The 17,899-nt window shown below is 34.3% G+C and overlaps 1 protein-coding gene across 7 annotated transcripts in view; it reads right to left on the bottom strand.

Annotated features, from left to right (window-relative positions):
- Positions 1 to 2,048: 2,048 nt before the first annotated feature.
- magi2b (membrane associated guanylate kinase, WW and PDZ domain containing 2b) overlaps positions 2,049 to 17,899 on the bottom strand; it is a 105,367-nt gene continuing 89,516 nt past the window's right edge. For 5 of the 7 annotated variants that reach the window (XM_051884421.1, XM_051884417.1, XM_051884418.1 and 2 more), the window contains 8 exons: positions 17,341 to 17,520; positions 15,744 to 15,929; positions 15,286 to 15,667; positions 13,120 to 13,312; positions 12,696 to 12,839; positions 10,792 to 10,930; positions 10,284 to 10,372; positions 2,049 to 7,907 (listed from right to left, as the gene is read on the bottom strand). In XM_051884421.1, the coding sequence (XP_051740381.1) occupies positions 7,851 to 7,907; positions 10,284 to 10,372; positions 10,792 to 10,930; positions 12,696 to 12,839; positions 13,120 to 13,312; positions 15,286 to 15,667; positions 15,744 to 15,929; positions 17,341 to 17,520 (1,370 nt within the window). In that variant the 3' untranslated portion in view covers positions 2,049 to 7,850. The remainder of the gene's footprint in view (positions 7,908 to 10,283; positions 10,373 to 10,791; positions 10,931 to 12,695; positions 12,840 to 13,119; positions 13,313 to 15,285; positions 15,668 to 15,743; positions 15,930 to 17,340; positions 17,521 to 17,899) is intronic. The other 2 variants (XM_051884420.1, XM_051884419.1) reach the window with 2 other exon arrangements.

The raw sequence follows: 17,899 nt of genomic DNA, 5'->3' as shown, positions 1-17,899 counted from the left end.
TCTACACAATAATAGTTGTTATTTCATCGTTATTCATTATGAAGCTGTGAAGCTCCAAAAAGACTAAAAAAGGATCATAAAAGTGGTTATGACGACTCATTTGAACTACTTTTATGGCACTTATTGAAGGTTGAAAGCTCCAGTCCCCTTTTGCTGTAACTGCATGGAAAAGAGCAACTGGGACATTCTTCAAATTATCTTCTTTTATGTTCCACATAAGAAAGCAAGCCAGACAAGTTTGCAACTACATGAGGGTGAGTAAATGATTAAGTATCTTTTGGTAAAATTATCTGTAACAAACCTTTTGTGTGACTTTAGTCTTAAATCATGTGAAAAAAATCTCTCGAACAAGTTCAAGAGCCTCATCATCCACGTTAGGCTTCGAATGGCAGTCTAGTTTTGTACTGGTACTTTCTTCCATGCAGTGTCCATATGGCACAGTCTCTTGCTCGGCAATGTTTGAAACATATGTCCTGTCCTGTACATCTGAGTCAGACGTGTCTTCATCTGTCTCCGGAATGATCAATGCCTCCTCTGTGGCTTGCACTGCATCTCTAACACATGCCTACGATTCATAAGAGAAATAATAGCTCTGTGTCATGGGGTATAAATAATTCATATATGCGAATCAAAATCCATTTACCTTATCATCCTTCAAAATGCTGAGCGCCGTTTCCACGAGCTCCCTCTCGTTCATCCAATACGTGACGACACTGAAAAAGACATCGTTGGACGAAAACAAGTTTTTATGAAACGTCCCGTTCACATTATTAATAAGTAATAGTTCTTAAAGGAGTCTCTACCTCGGCTTCTTCGCTATCCGTTTTGTGTTTACATGTGATTTCTTCTTTTCCGCTTCTTTATCTTTACTGCATTTAACGTCCGATTTCACCATCCACAGTGGAAGGTTTCGGTGCTTTTCAGACATTATGTAGTAGTTTAGGGTTCATTTGTACAGAACCAGCCAAAAGAATATTCCTTTTAATCTGTTTTTAAGATAAGGAATGTTGTATAATTGCGCCACCTTGTGGTCTGGAGAACAATATGTAGAGTGGCGTTTCTCAACGGGGGCGTTCAGAGGCGCTGGAAGCAAAATCTTCGAAAGGGGAGCGTTAGGTGTAGATACACCAATGCGACGAAAACGGCGTATCATTTTCATAGCAACGACTGTAGCTCAACTGCCGAAATTCAGTGAAAACAACTTAAGGTGTCTAGCATTATAACACGATATGATACGTTTCTTTCTTGTTCTTGTTTTCCGTTGGAACAATGAATACGAATAGTTGTTGTTTGTGATAATATACTTCATTAAAGTTTCAATGCCAAATTGCTAAAGCGTTTATTTAACACTCATAGCCTAAATATTCATTTTTATTCACATGGCTTTTTTACTCCTTAATGATTTCAACTGTCCAGTCGATATCAATTCTGTTATGTAGATATAGGTGAATAATAATAGTAGTAGTAATAATAATAATATACACTGAATTGTTTTAAAAACGGAACAAGACGCAACTGACAAATGCTTTGACTAGTGCTGTCAGTTACGGGAAAACCCCTTAACTGTTAAAAGGACAAGATAATACATCAGACATTTAAACAGATTTTTAATTATGAACATAGGACTGACCAGAAGGAAAGTGCTAAATCTGAATGCAGGTAATAAACTCGCTCACTCAATCTTTTATCAACTGAGAACATACAGTTTACGTTGCTAAGAGTGGTTGCTAAGGGTGTTGTGTAGTGATACACAGAACCGTTGGGTGAAGCGGTCATAGCCGTGTTTTATCGTGAATAAAATACAGCTATTGACCAATCAGAATCAAGGACAGGAACTAACCGTTTTATAAAACATAATATAATCTGATTACAAGTAGGCTACAACATTTTTGGAATCTGATTGTGTTAATCCAGATTATTTAGTACCCAGCACTGCACACACACACACACACACACATTTTTATTCAAGTGTCACTTGTGTTTTTAATTATCTTTCAGTATGATGAATAACTGCTCACACAATTAGAAATCAGAACTATAAAAAGAACTTCAGACCTTGTCAGAGTTTATTTAACAGTATATCAGAATATCATACAGGTAAACAAGATTTTAGCAAAATTTATTATATCCGTACTGTTGCATTTCATAAAAATATTTGATCACTTAGTCTTTGAAACTATCAATAATACATTAAACCATATTTATAGGAGTACAGCTGTACAAGGTAAATACACATCTAACACTAGACAGTAATATTGATCTGAATGGGCCCTGGTACGTGCCATCTTTCACAGATTCAATATTTTCCTCAGTAATATAAAATGTTTTTTTTTTTTCTTTGTCTTATTTTCACAGCAGGCAGGATACAGCTTCAAACAGTAAAAGCTATGAGCTGTGCAATAAATGCATCCACATTTTCCTTCACCATTTCTCGCTGTCTGTCTCTCCATGTAAACAGCAGTTTTTTCTAGCACACTGCACCCAATGATGAAATCAATGGAGACTACAAATATTATGTGCTAGCTACAAAACCATCAGGGAGATATGAACAGGGAGCATTTTTATTGTGGCACACATTACTAATATACACTATCTTGTTTCCACTGCAAAAAAAAAAAAGGTAAGAAAAACTTATTATGAATCATTATTTTCTTCTTGTTTTCCATCAAAAACATCTAAACATCCTTAAAATAAGATGAATTTAGTTGATATTGTACATCTTGAAATATTTTTTTTCTTACAATATTAGCAAGGTTTTTTTTTTCTTATTTTAAGCATAAATGCAACCAAATTTAGTGAGGATTGTGCTTCGGGGCCGTTTACACCACACCGTTTTCAACTAAAAACGTATGCGTTTTGGCTGTTCATTTACACGACAACGGCGTTTTGGGTGCCTGATAACGCAAGCTTTTGAAAACGGGTTCCAAAGTTAAAGTTTTTGAAAAAGGTCTCTGTGTAAACAACAAAAACGCGAATCTGTGGAAAAGATGACCTTGTGTACATGCGTATTACATGTTTAGTCTATGGTGTTTCATCGCCATCTAATGGCCTGCCAGCAGAATACAGCGTTTTTAGTCGTTTTCGCGGATCAGTGTGAATGTGGGTCATTTTGACAATGGTGTCGTCTGTACGCAGAAAACTCAAAGGAAAAACTTCTCCGTTTTAAGCATATCGTTGTCGTGTAAACGTACCCTTAATTCAAGATGCACTGTTTTAAATGTGCGCATTTCAAAAGTATGACATTTCCATTAAATTGGATTAAGTACTCTTTAAATGGTGTACATATGAATTAGGAATACATTAAATTTATTTAAAATAATAATTATAATTACTTCTGTATAAAATAAACCTAAATTTTAATATTTAAGTAATAAAATATTTGTTAAAAATAAAAAAAGTTTTTAATTATACGTTTTGGTAAATGACAAAGCACCTACATTTATTTTTGCCAAAATAAATGTAGACGAACACAACTGGAGTTATATTAAATAATATCTTGGCTCTTCCAAGCATTATAATGGCATTCAATAGTGTCCGAGTTTTTGAAGCTCCAAAAAGCGCATCCATCCATCATAAAAGTAATCCATATGACTCCAGGGGGTTAATAAATGCCTTCTGAAATGAAGCAATTGGTTCTTATAAGAAGAACTAACTTTTCAGCTCAGAGGTCACCCTTCCGCTGAAACTCGACTCTCTCCTGAATGCGCGTACATCCGTCTACAGGAAGCCAGTGATTATAGTTCATAAAGTGTTAAATATGGATATTTTTCTTACAAAAACCCATTGCTTTGGTTCAGAAGGCATTTATTAAACCCCTGGAGTCGTATGGATTACTTTTATGATGGATGGATGCACTTTTTTGGACTTCAAAAAGTCAGACACTATTGAATTCCATTACAAAGCTGGGAAGAGCCAGGATATTATTTAATATAACTCTGATTGTGTTTGTCTGAAAGAAGATAGTCATATACACCTATGATGGCTTGAGGGTGAGTAAATTATGGGATAATTTTCATTTTTGGTTGAACTTTTACTTGCTTTAAGGATGTTTAGAAAATGTTACAGGAAAATGAGACAAAATACAGATTAAGACTTTTTCTCTTTTTTTGCAGTGTTGAGAAGTAGGAATGTGATAAGCTTAAATTGATATGCAATGTTTTCAATGCATCTCTTGACACAGTTTCAAGATATTCTGTAGTTCAAGAAACCGCTTGAAAATCTGGAATTACATTCCACATACCTCAAAAACAATTGAATTGGCACAGTTATCAGCCTGTGATCAGAATGACAGGTGCTGAGCAGCATAAGACAATTTCACAATTAAATGAATGCAAAAAAAGGTGAAACACTGCATGGCATCAAACCCTCCCTCCACACTGTGTGATTCAATCACTGTAAATGTTTCTGTTGATCACTATCACCTCATGAAACGCATTAACACAGTCTCCTCCATCTAATGAAAAGGTCAGAATGACAGAGGTTTGGATAAAACAGTGTTTGCCGCAACAAACACAAAATCTTGATATATTATCTCCTTATTTTCTCATACCACTGTCTACATGTGCCAGATCAGAATTTTTGATCTTTATACATTTTCACTAACAAAACATTTTCACGACATCAGAAAAAAATTGGCAAAGTTTATCACCATTGAATCAAAGGTGAAAACAAAAGCTCAGCTCTTAAGATGTTTCTATTTTCTATATGTAAAATGCATATTTCATACTGCTCTTTGTCCTGCCAGTAAGGCACTCTGCCCCATACAACTGGGTCCCACCCATTCATGCTAGAGAGACCCTGATCATGCCCATATCATTTAAAAAGATCCTTTTTCCTCATCTCGGTTCCCAGCTGAACCTTAACCGTGTCTTAACCAGGTGTGAGTGTCAAGCGATAAACCAAAGTGACTGGAATATAAAGTTCTGGATACAGATTAGCCGATAATCATTTTCATGTTATGCTCGATAACCGATAAATGGCCGATATTAAAATTCCATACCATTTTGTTTAAAGTTAAAAATAAAACACTGAAAACTTAAAATCAATCATTTTACATACTACAAGTGAATTATAATGTATGAAAAATGAATATTCATTGTGAGATTTGCTAAAGATCACATTTAACAGTATTATTAATTATTTTTATTTTTTAAGATGAACTTCAAGTGAGCGTTAGATGATGGCAAGAGAAATCTAAACGTAAAACGGGAAATGAGCAGGCAAAATTAAATATCTAATATCGAAATCGGCCAATAACTGGTATGGTACCAAAATCTTGCACCAAGAATTAAGAAATGCATTAAGAAAGAAAAGATTAATGCATTAAGAAAGTAAATGGAGTCAGTTTTGATTTCATGTTCACTTTGCCATAACTAGGTGCAATTGTAACAAGCGGTAGGAAATTTTGCCAAGTTCTACAAAAAATTCTAGGCTGACCTCTTGTTGGTCCAAAATCCACATTTACGTGTGTGTAGCCCCGCCCATAAGTACGTTATTGGTCTAAAATCCACATTTACGTGTGTAGCTCCGCCCCTAAATTACATCTCATTGGTCTAAAATCCACATTTACGTGTGTTGTCCCACCCATAATTACATCTCATTGGTCTAAAATCCACATTTACGTGTGTGTAGCCCCGCCCATAAGTACGTTATTGGTCTAAAATCCACATTTACGTGTGTAGCCCCGCCCATAATTACATTTTATTGGTCTAAAATACACATTTACGTGTGTTGTCCCACCCATAATTACATCTCATTGGTCTAAAATCCACATTTACGTGTGTGAAGCCCCACCCATAAGTACGTTATTGGTCTAAAATCCACATTTACGTGTGTAGCCCCGCCCATAATTACATTTTATTGGTCTAAAATCCACATTTACGTGTGTGTAGCCCCGCCCATAAGTATGTTATTGGTCTAAAATCCACATTTATGTGTGTGTAGCCCCGCCCATAAGTACGTTATTGGTCTAAAATCCACATTTAAGTGTGTAGCTCCGCCCCTAAATTACATCTCATTGGTCTAAAATCCACATTTACATGTGTTGTCCCACCCATAATTACATCTCATTGGTCTAAAATCCACATTTACACATGTAGCCCTGCCCATAATTACATCTTATTGGTCCAAAATCCACATTTACGTGTATGTAGCCCCGCCCATTATTACATCTCATTAGTCTAAAATCCACATTGATGTATATGTAGCCCCACCCATTATTACATCTCATTAGTCTAAAATCCACATTGATGTATATGTAGCCCCATCCATAATTACATCTTATTGGTTAAAAATTCACATTTACGTGTATGTAGCCCCGCCCATTGTTACGTTATTGGTCCAAAATCCACATTTATGTGTGTGTAGCCCCACCTATTATTACATCTCAGTCTAAAATGCACATTGATGTGTATGTAGCGCCAGCCATAATTACGCCTTATCGGTAAAAAAACAACAAAAAAATCACATTTACGTGTATGTAGCCCCACCCATTATTACATCCCATTGGTCTAAAATCCATATTTACGTATATGTAGCCCCGCCCATAATTACATCTTAGTGGTCTAAAATCCACATTTATGGGTATGTAGCCCCACCCATAATTACATGTTATTGGTCCAAAATCCATATTGCTGTTTATTACACATCAAATACATTCTGACTAGATATGATTTTTGAGCTATTTTTCACATTTGGAGCAAACAGCCAAATTATCTGTCTTGTCGCACTTGGTTAAGACACGGTGAAAGACTACATGTCTCCTGGTCTCAGACCAAACTGCCCTGAAAAACTCCCTCCTTTTTTAATTAGCTCTGCTAATTAGCTCTCATGAACTACGGAGCCAACAGGGACATGGGAATGAAGCTTGTGAGGTGTAAGATGGCACCCCAGATCCACAGTGGTGGCACACAGTACAGGGCCAATGAGGCCGGAATGATGAACTGAGGCTTCGGAAACATCTGCAGTCCTTCTTCAGTTCAGTTCAGTTCAGTCCAACCATAATAATGTAACATATTGTCTTGGGTTCTAAAGGGATACGTCCATGCGGCAGATTTGGCGATTGATATGCATTTACCTCCTATAACTCAGCACGAATGGGTCGGCAAGATACTTTACCTTGTATCTCCATCATGGTGGCCTCCTTTTATATTTACTGTCAGTGTTTCACAATGTCTATGGTGACGTTTTTTTCCCATCAGACATATAACGAAACTCAATACTAAAACGTTGAAGTTCTCAACTCAGAAGTTTGTGTGTTTCTTCAGGAATCTCTTTTCATGCTACACATATATTTGCGATATTTGACCCCCAGTATCGCTAGAGGCTCGTTCTGAACATCTTGAAATGATACAAAAAATAAACAACCTCTACATGATAAACAAATAAAGAGCTCGGGTCCACAGGACGGAAGAACGAGGCGTTGAAAGTTCAGCTCGTTCCCCTGCAAGAAGTTTCCGCTCTAGATCCAGAATTAAACAGCGAGAGGGCGAGCCACACGTCTTTGGCTGCCGTTCATCTGGATCGTCCAGAAAAACGAAAAACTTGGATCAGCGACTATATGAAAAGCAAGTTGGATGCGACAATCCATTTGAGGTTGATGTGTCTCCATCTGTTCTTAATATTTTTGACTTTTATGATCCATCTTCTCTGTTTTTTAGGCTGTTCAAATGACAGCTCTTACAGGTGGACCTGCCACCCTTTGTTCCGCGGGCGAAGCCCCACAAAACTGACCATGAGGGGTGCCGTGATTGGTCCAGACTGTCACAGAATGGCACTGAAAGTTCAGGGTTTGAGGCTGGATGAGATGACGGGTGACGGCGAAGGGCGAGTGTCAGGCTAGCGGGGTGAGACTACTTCCGACAAGGCAGGGACGGCTGGAGAGACAGCACTCCGGGAGGCGGCACTGTCTACCAGGAAACACAAAGAACCTGTGAATCACCCGATACACCTGACTGCACATCAAGGTTACTGCCAATGGACACAACAGAAGTGTTGGGGAGCAATGAACTAAAACTTTTTAGTAGCATTTCCAGTACAAGCTAATTTAGCGTAACTAGTAAAGTAACAAAATGATACTATCCCTCATCCGTATTGTTGAAAAGTTAAATTCATTTTAGTGTATTGGTTCATTTTGATGGTTTATGTAATGAACTTCTTCTAAAAATGATTCATGAGTCTGTGTGGCCTTTTGTAAAGCTTTTGCATAGTCAAATATTTTATGAAATACTGCATTCATCACTGTATTTTCAACTTATTACATATCGAGATATAGATCTATATATATATATATATATATATATATATTAATCGCATCCAAAATAAAAGTTTGTTTACATAATATGTGTACTGTGTATATTTATTATGTATATATAAATACACACACATGTATGTATAAGGGTCATTGATGATTAAGGTTTTTAAAAGTGTAAAAAAAAAAACATAATGGATATATAATTCATTTTGAAGTTTTATTAAGCATTAACAATGAGATTATGTGGTTTTTATAATCAATTAACACTGCTTTTGTCATTTTTTACAAGATGGACAAAATTTGTCACCAAAAAAGTCATTCAGTTTAACCAAAATTTCAGTTTTACCGAATGACAGTTTTGGTTATATCGAATGACAATATTTTCAAACAATGCTAACAGGCTAATATCTAGCTAGCTAGCAAAAGGACAATCAAATATTTTATATTTAGTACAAGTTTTTAAAATATTACAACATTTTCCATGTTTTATAGCGGTTGTACCGAATAACCTGATGTTTCGGGACATGCGTATGAGCAAGTGAAAACATTAATTTTTCAAATAGTTAAAATAGAGTTAGTTACTTTGCTTCATGACCATGTGGTCCTTTGCAGGTGTCTGAATGATGTCACATCCTGTCACATGATATTAATCGCATGACTTGATCCAAAATGGTCCCTTTATATTGGTATATCCGAATGACATCAATGAATTTAATTTTTCCGGACATTCTTTCTCATAACAAAGCAACGACTTCTACACATAATTTTAACACCATTTTGCACTATGTTGATATATGATGTTATAAAATCATGCCAGAATAAAAAATATATACATTTATTACATTTAACAATATTTTTATCACAAATGAAATAGCTGTATTGGCCTTTGGACGGTTAAACCGAATGACCTTTTGACACTTCAAAATCTTTAAAATACCTTTATATGTAGCAAAATATAATTAAAACCTTTTGGATTCAATAAAAGAGATCTAGTTGTACTACCTTACATACTTTGGATGTCATATCTTTGTTTTTTATTATTATTAAGGCTTTTGGACAAAAAAATGACCCGTCACGTCATTGACCCACATATTTAACAAAAATATATTATATTTATATATAAAATATTTATACATAATAAATATACACAGTACACATATTATGTAAACAAACTTTTATTTTGGATGCGATTAATCGTGATTAATCGTTTAACAGCACTAATAAAAATGTGTATAAATAATAAACATACATATGTATTATGAAGGGCCAAACAGGAAATAATTCTATGAAATCTGAATTTATATGTATAGATCCTAAATGAAGTTATATAAATATAAATGCAAATCTGAATATATGTTATAACTCTGATATATAAATTCTGATATAATAAAAACTCTGATATATAAACTTCTAAATATACGTAAATTTATGTAAATATGTAAATCATTTATATGTAGTTATAAGTCTGACTATATATATAAATGTAAATCTGAATATATAGTTATATCACTGATATATAAATGTATATGATATATACTTATAGTTATAATTCCTGAATATGTAAATGTAAATTCTGAATGTATATTTTTGAATCCTGAATACATAAAATGTAAATCCAATTTTATAAATGTAAATATATAGTTTAAATATTTAATAATAACTTAATTAAAAACTTTGCTAAGTTCCATATTTTTACTGTATTTTTGAATAATTTTTAAATAATTTCATAAATTCTTCTCTGGAGGTAAATAAATAATCTTCTAGTCATATATTTAAAACTTATTGTAGTTTAACTATTTTAACGCTTCCATCAGTTTCAAAGTAGCTTCCCCAACACTGTCATACGCACACATGCACACAGCGGCACAAAACTACACACAAACACACTTTGCGACCAATCACAGTCTAGTTAAAAAAATACTCAGACATGCAACGTATGCTATTGTGCCAATGCAAACGGAAACAGAAACAGAGAGAAAATCTACAGATATAGAAGAAACGCAAGCAGAAAGACGTGCAGGATGCCACGAACCGTGTCTTTAGAGTGTCCCATTATGAAGAAATAGGGTGAGGCTAGAGTGTCGCTTTTCATGCACATGGAAAGGTTGGTAGGTACCATCCCTACAGGACAGGAATTAAAAGACTGAACTATTGCATTGCACAGAAGAGTTAGAAAAACAGAGCAGCTGATAGAGAAGAGAAGTTAAGTCAACACTGGTTACAGGCTACCAGACGTTTCATCACTAAATGAAAGTTCACTGAAAGGTTTCATTGATATAGTGAGTCATTAAAGGCTTTTAAGCTTTTAACAGAAAGCTTTCAGCTAAAGCAAACCGTCAAGATCACAGTGAGCGATTATTCCCCGGTGCACTCCAATAAGCACATTTATGAGCATTCGCTCTATTATTTTGGCCAAAATCAGCAGGTTTTCAGTTTTAAAACATGATTATGAATTCTACGTTCCTCTGAAAAGTTGCTAATGGCTATAAAACTTTTCTTTTAAATTGAACAACATTGGCTGTGTGTATTGAGATACGCACCATATTCCGGTACCTGTCCCGTGCCCCTCTTCAACAGCAGACGCACTCGACGACCACCAGCCTTGATGAGCTCAATGGCACGGGCGTGACTCATGTCTCTCGTACTCTCGCCGTTAATTTCAATAATCTGATCTCCAACCTGTGGACATGAGGAAAATCAGGAGGGGATATTTTGAGTCAGGATCTTGTATCACCCTGAAGGTGAATGATAAATGACCAGTCAGAATTAAGTATTCCAGAGAGCTGTGGAATAAGTGCAAATGGGTCAGTGACGTGACGCGTCACTTTTTTTTGTCCAAAGGCCTTAATAATAATAAAAAACAAAGATATGATATCCAAAGTATGTAAGGTAGTACAACTAGATCACTTTTATTGAATCCAAAAGACTTTAATTATATTTTGCTACATATAAAGGTATTTTAAAGAAGTGTCAAAAGGTCATTCGGTTTAACCGTCCAAAGGCCAATACAGCCATTTCATTTGAGATTAAATTATCTTAAAATGTAATAAATGTATATATTTTTTATTCTGGCATGATTTTATAACATAATATAATAACATAGTGCAAAATGGTATTAAAACTATGTGTAGAAGTTGTTGCTTTTGATGCATTGATGTCATTCGGAGTAACCAATATAAAGGGAACATTTTGGATCAAGTCATGCAATCATGTGACAGGATGTGACATCATTCAGACACCTGCAAAGGACCACATGGTCATGAAGCAAAGTAACTAACTCTCTTTTAACTATTTGAAAAATTAATGTTTTCACTTGCTCATACACATGTCCCGAAACATCAGGTCATTCGGTACAACCGCTATAAAACATGGAAGATGTTGTAATATTTTAAAACTTGTACTAAATTTAAAATGTTTGATTGTCCTTTTGTTAGCTAGCTAAAAAGCTAATTAGCTTTCTAGCTAGATATCAGCCTGCTAACATTGTTTGAAAATATCGTCATTCGGTATAACCAAAAGTGTCATTCAGTAAAACTGAATTTTTGGTTAAATCGAATGACTTTTTTGGTGACAAATTTTATCCATCTTGTAAAACATGACAAAAGCAGTGTTAATTGATTATAAAAACCACATAATCTGATTGTTAACACTTAATAAAACTTCAAAATTAATTATATCTCCATTAGGTTTTTTTACACTTTTAAAAACCCTATTTATCAATTACCCTTTTGACTACCGTTCAAAAGTTTGGGGTCGGTACCAATTTTTTTTATGTCTCTTAGTCTCTTCAGCTCACCAAAGCTGCATTTATTTGATCAAAAATACAGTAAAAAATTTGTGAAATAATATTACAATTACAAATAATTGATTACTATTTTAATATATTTTAAAATGTCATTTATTACTATGATTGCAAAGCTGAATTTTCAGCATCATTACAGTCTTCAGTGTCACATGATCCTTCAGAAATCATTCTAATATGATGATTCGGTGCTTAAGAAACATTTCTTATTATTATCAATGTTAAAAACAGTTGTGCTGCTTAATATGCTTTATATTTTTGTGGAAACATTTTTTCTTTGATGAATAGGAAATTCAAAAGAAAAGAATTTAATTTAAATAAAAACTTTTGTAACATTATGAATGTCTTCAATCTCACTTTTGATCAATTTAATGCATCCTTGCTGAATAAAAGTATTAATTTCTTAAAAAAAAAAAATCTAATAATCTAATCAAAATTTTGAACATTAGTATATGCTAAAATGATATAATTTTAAATAAATAAACGCACTTTTTTTTTTTTTTCCAAAGGGTGAAACGTTCAAAACAGATCTTAATAGTTTGAGCGTGAGACTCCCATTTGTAAAAGTGCAATTATCGAAAGCCTTTTCCATCTAACAGTTTGAACTGATAATCTCAGAATGTGTCTGATGAGTTTTCTCACCCTCATTCTGCCGTTGCGGATCGCAGGTCCGTCCTCAGCCAATCTCAGCACAAACAGGTCCATCTTATATTCCCGTCCTCCACGAATACTAAAGCCAAATCCCTTCACACTTTTCTCCAGTTCCACAGTGAAATAGTCATAGTCCTGGAAAAAAAAAATTAAAATTAAAATAAATAAAAAATCTAAGTGTGGCACGTTTAAGACAACCCCCACATTTGACTTTTATTTAGCTTTAGTTTTTATCTAACTTAAATGAAGTTACATAAATTTATATTTATTTACTTATTACTAAAATGACCAAAAACTACATTTAAAATCATTATATGAGATCAAACTGCATTTAAATATTTGTATAAATATATATATATGTGATGTCAAGTAGATGTCAAGTAATATTTTTATGAAATAACATGAGCAGTTTCACCTGTGGTCTGTAATCAGCAATGGAGTGTTGTCTGTAGTCTATCAGAGCAGGTGGGTGTCTGTACTCCATGGTGGGCGGCTGTCTGTAGTCTGCTACAGGTGGATGTCTGTAGTCCACCGGGGGCTGTCTGTAGTCCGTGTACGCAGCTTGGCAGATATCAGGTTTAACATCCTGCCTGGCTTTTACTTCCGACCTGTAGTTACCAACAAGGTCAAATAAAGCAATCCTGTCCCTCAATTCAACAGGCTGAATAACTTCAGCTACACATTTCCCACAGGACTCAAGTTCAAACCACCTAAACTTTCTGGAAATGTTGCTTTAAATACTATTACGTCCTATGTACAATAAAAACAACATATTTTACGTCTAGCAGTGACCTTTTCTTCTCTCTGACTATGTGACCAGGGTTTTGCTCACGGGCCATATTTATCAAGTCTCAGTTCCCATCTTTCACAATGCATAAATCAGAGCAGTCTTGAGCCAACCCTGGGAAAAAATGTGCAAACCCTGCCTGAGAGGAGAAGCATGTATTATTGAAGAGGTAAATAATTTATCATGAAGTGTTAAGTGATGTTACTCAGGCTGGTGTGAGAGGAAGACAGCAGGAGCTCGAAGTGTTATGTGAGACTGCCCGAGGCAGCTGGGTTGAGCACAAAGACTACCTGAGAGGAGCCCTTAAACAAATGTGGACATATGGATAAAAAACAAGATTAAAATGAAGAAATCATGGATGTGTCAATCTCTTGAAGCATGTCAAGAACATGCCTGACTCATTACACCCAAAAAAGTCAGAAGTAAAACTATGATTTTATTAATTAAAAAATGTTTTAATAACATTTTAATAACACTTTATTAATTTATATTTTGCAAATGGAACATGTTTTTTGTACCAATGAAGATTTCTTGCATTGAAATATGAAAATTAAATACAATTTGTCCAAAAAAGCGCATTACCATAATAAAAAAAACAACATTAGATATTGTTTAAATTGTAAACTAAATTGTAACTATTTATATTTTTAAAAATCAATGTAATTTTTATTGTAATACATGAGAATTGCCATTTAGAACTGATAATTACATAACTCAAAAGTAAAACATCCGGATGAATTACGGTCATAAGAATTTGGGAAGAAGTGCATAATTGTGATGAAAATAATCATGGAAAAAACATCTTGGTATAAAATTATATAAATACAGCCTTCGTTTTCTTTATGCAATATAAATATAATGTGTTTAACTGTGGTGAAAATAATGCCAAGGCAAAAAAAAACTACAACATAAAAACAGTCGGATGGATGGATGGATAAATGGATGGATAAATGGATGGATGGATGGACAAATAGATGATGGATGGATGGATGGATGGATGGATAAATAGATGATGGATGGATAGATGGATGATGGATGGATAAATGGATAGATGGATGGATGGATAAATAGATGATGGATGAATGGATGGATGGATGGATGGATGGATAAATGGATGGATGGATGGATGGATGATAAATGGATGGATGAATGGATAAATAGATGATGATGGATGGATGGATGGATGGATGGATGATAAATGGATGGATGAATGGATAAATAGATGATGATGGATGGATGGATGATAAATGGATGGATGAATGGATAAATAGATGATGATGGATGGATGGATAAATGGATGGATGGATGGATGGATGGATTAATAGATGATGGATAAATGGATGGATGGATGGATGGATGGATGGATAAATAAATGATGGGTGGATAAATAAATGATGGGTGGATGGATGGATGATAAATAGATGGATGGATGGATGAATAAATGGATGGATGGATGGATGGATGGGTGGATGGATAAATGGATGGATGGATGGATAAATGGATGGATGCATAAATAGATGGATAAATGGATGGATAAATGGATGGATAAATGGATGGATGGATGGATGGATGAATGGATGGATGGATAAATAAATGATGGGTGGATGGATGGATGGATAAATGGATGGATGGATGATGGATAAATAGATGGATGGATGGATGGATGGATAAATGGATGGATGGATGGATGGATGGATGGATAAATAGATGATGGGTGGATGGATGGATGGATAAATGGATGGATGGATAAATAGATTCAAGTTTTAATATTATATTAGACATGACAAACAGTACCTGGTGTCATGAAGGTACAGCTGTGGTGGTACCGGCACTGATCCGATGGAGGTGGGTTGAACCCCAGGCATGCCTGGATCCACAACAGGAGCAGCCTGAGTCACCACTGAGACCGACTGCATGGCCTCCAGGCCGGGCTGATTCACAGGGAGACTGCTTTGAGTCACTGGTGGGCTGCTGTGTGGAGCTCCAGGGCCCGGCTCCATCAGCAGAGGGCTGGGCTGCGTGGTGGCCGGGCTGGGGTGGGGCGCTGGTGGGCTGGGATGAGCCACGGTCGGGCTCTGCTGGGCTGCTGGGCTGGACTGAGTCTGAGGGCTGTGCTTCTGGGCCACCATGGGACTCTGCTTCTCCGATGTAGGGGCCGAATGAGCACCGTTTACGTCTAGGGCACAAAATGACTGTGTTTTCAAAGGAAGAAGACAGAAATCTTTCTTTATTGTAATGTACTCTGATCGTACCTTCCTCTGGGATGATGTGCAAGGTGACAGTGAGTCCAGCGTCTTTGATCAGCTTGACAATGTCAGCGTGAGGCATGTTGATAATAGACTGACAGTTGACGGCCATAATACGATCACCAACTTTCAGCTTCCCACAGCGATCGGCCGGGCTGCCCTCGATGATGCGGCCGATTTTATGTGGCACAGCTACAAAACATATGAATAGTGAATTTTATGAAAAATGCATGTAAAATATTTTGGCCATATTTCAGTTAAAAAGTCTATAATAAGAAATTCACACTTCCCTGCAATATAAAAAATATAAAAAGTAAGAAATAATATTTTCCATAAAGAAAATTAAGTCTATTTTAGTACCGTTAATTATTTTTAACATTGTAACATTTTCATCAAAATCTCGTTGATATAAATATTTATTAATTTATAATTTATATAAATGACTTTAATAATATTCTCAATAGTAATCTTAATAGTACTAAAATAGGCTTCATTTGCTATAATAATAATAATAATAACAATAATAATAAATGTTTAATAATAATATAATTAAAATATTTATTAATATTAGTATTATAAATATATTTTATATTTATAATTTACATAAAATTATAAATATAAAATACTATTATAAATATTCTCAATAGTAATCTTAATGGTACTAAAATAGGTTTCATTTGCTATAATAATAATAATAGTATTAATAAATATATCAATATAACCAATATATATATTTTTATCAATTTTACTATTATAAATTTATTTTATATAAATTACTATTATAAATATTTTTAATAGTAATCTTAATTGCACTAAAATAGGTTTCAATTGCTATAATAATAATAATAATATAACCAATATAATTTTTATCATTACTATTATGAATTTATTTTATATAAATTACTATTATAAATATTCTCAATCGTAATCGTAATGGTACTAAAATAGGCTTAATTTGTTATAATAATAATAATAATAATAATAATAATAATAACAACAACAAATATTTAATATTAATATAATTAGAAATATTTATTAATATTAGTATTATACATTTATTTTATATTTATAATTTATATAAAATTATAAATATAAAATACTATTATAAAAATTCTCAATAGTAATCTTAATGGTACTAAAATAGGTTTCATTTGCTATAATAATAATAATAATAATAATAATAATAATAATAATATATATATATAATAATATACTATTATAAATTTATTTTATATAAATTACTATTATAAAAATTCTTAATAGTAATCTTAATAGTTCTAAAATAGGCTTCATTTGCTATATGCAAAAAAACCCAAAAAAACTCTTTTTTCATTTTGGGATGGAATAGGTGCCGAATAGGTTTTTGTTTTTGTTTTTTTTTTGTTTTTTTACAGGTTTTGTGAAATTCACCCAAATGTGGATAAGACGCATCAGCTTCCTTCCTTTGAAAGGCAATGACTTTTTTATGGTTAAACCTTGTGGACTGTCTTCTCTGATATAGCGCCCGATCCCAGACTTTCAATACATGTGCACTTTAAAACAGTACCATGTGTAAAAGAATGCATTAGTGTTCACCAGACAGCTATGTGAAGAGAGGAATTACTTATTGTGTTTGTGGTCTCTGGACGGTTGAGGGAGCTGATGATGACAAAACCAAAGCCTTCGCTTTCCTTGCGGTGGATAACTACATCAGTGGTGGGAGGTAAGTTGACCGGGCACACTGCATGACCCCGGGGAGAACTGCTTTGATTGGCCACTGCACCATTTTCCTCACATGGCTGGCCTGCAGGTGGCAGCACACACAGTCTCAGCCAATGCAAACACAAACCACAGCAATGTGACTCAAGCTATTACACAGAAATAACTGCCTCCAATTACTGCGGTTTTACTTCTTGATAATGTTGACCATTAACCCTGTAAAGCCTGACGTATGAAAAAATATTCAGAAAAATAATTCTTTTTTAAATGGAACAGTTTGAACCTTTCGATAATATAAAAAAAGTAATTGGTTTGCATATGTGTTTTTGATACATCAGGCTTTTATGGCTCATATAATATGATATAGTGAGAATATAATGCTCATACTCGAGGTGAAAAAACATCAATTTTATTCAGAGGCTCAAACTGAGCAAAATATGCAATTTGGTGCATATGCTGATATT

This window comes from Ctenopharyngodon idella, chromosome 24, assembly GCF_019924925.1.
Source record: "Ctenopharyngodon idella isolate HZGC_01 chromosome 24, HZGC01, whole genome shotgun sequence".
Classification (NCBI taxonomy): domain Eukaryota; kingdom Metazoa; phylum Chordata; class Actinopteri; order Cypriniformes; family Xenocyprididae; genus Ctenopharyngodon; species Ctenopharyngodon idella.
The sequence above is the reverse complement of the archived record's forward strand: the minus strand, read 5'-3'. Positions and strand labels throughout refer to the sequence as shown.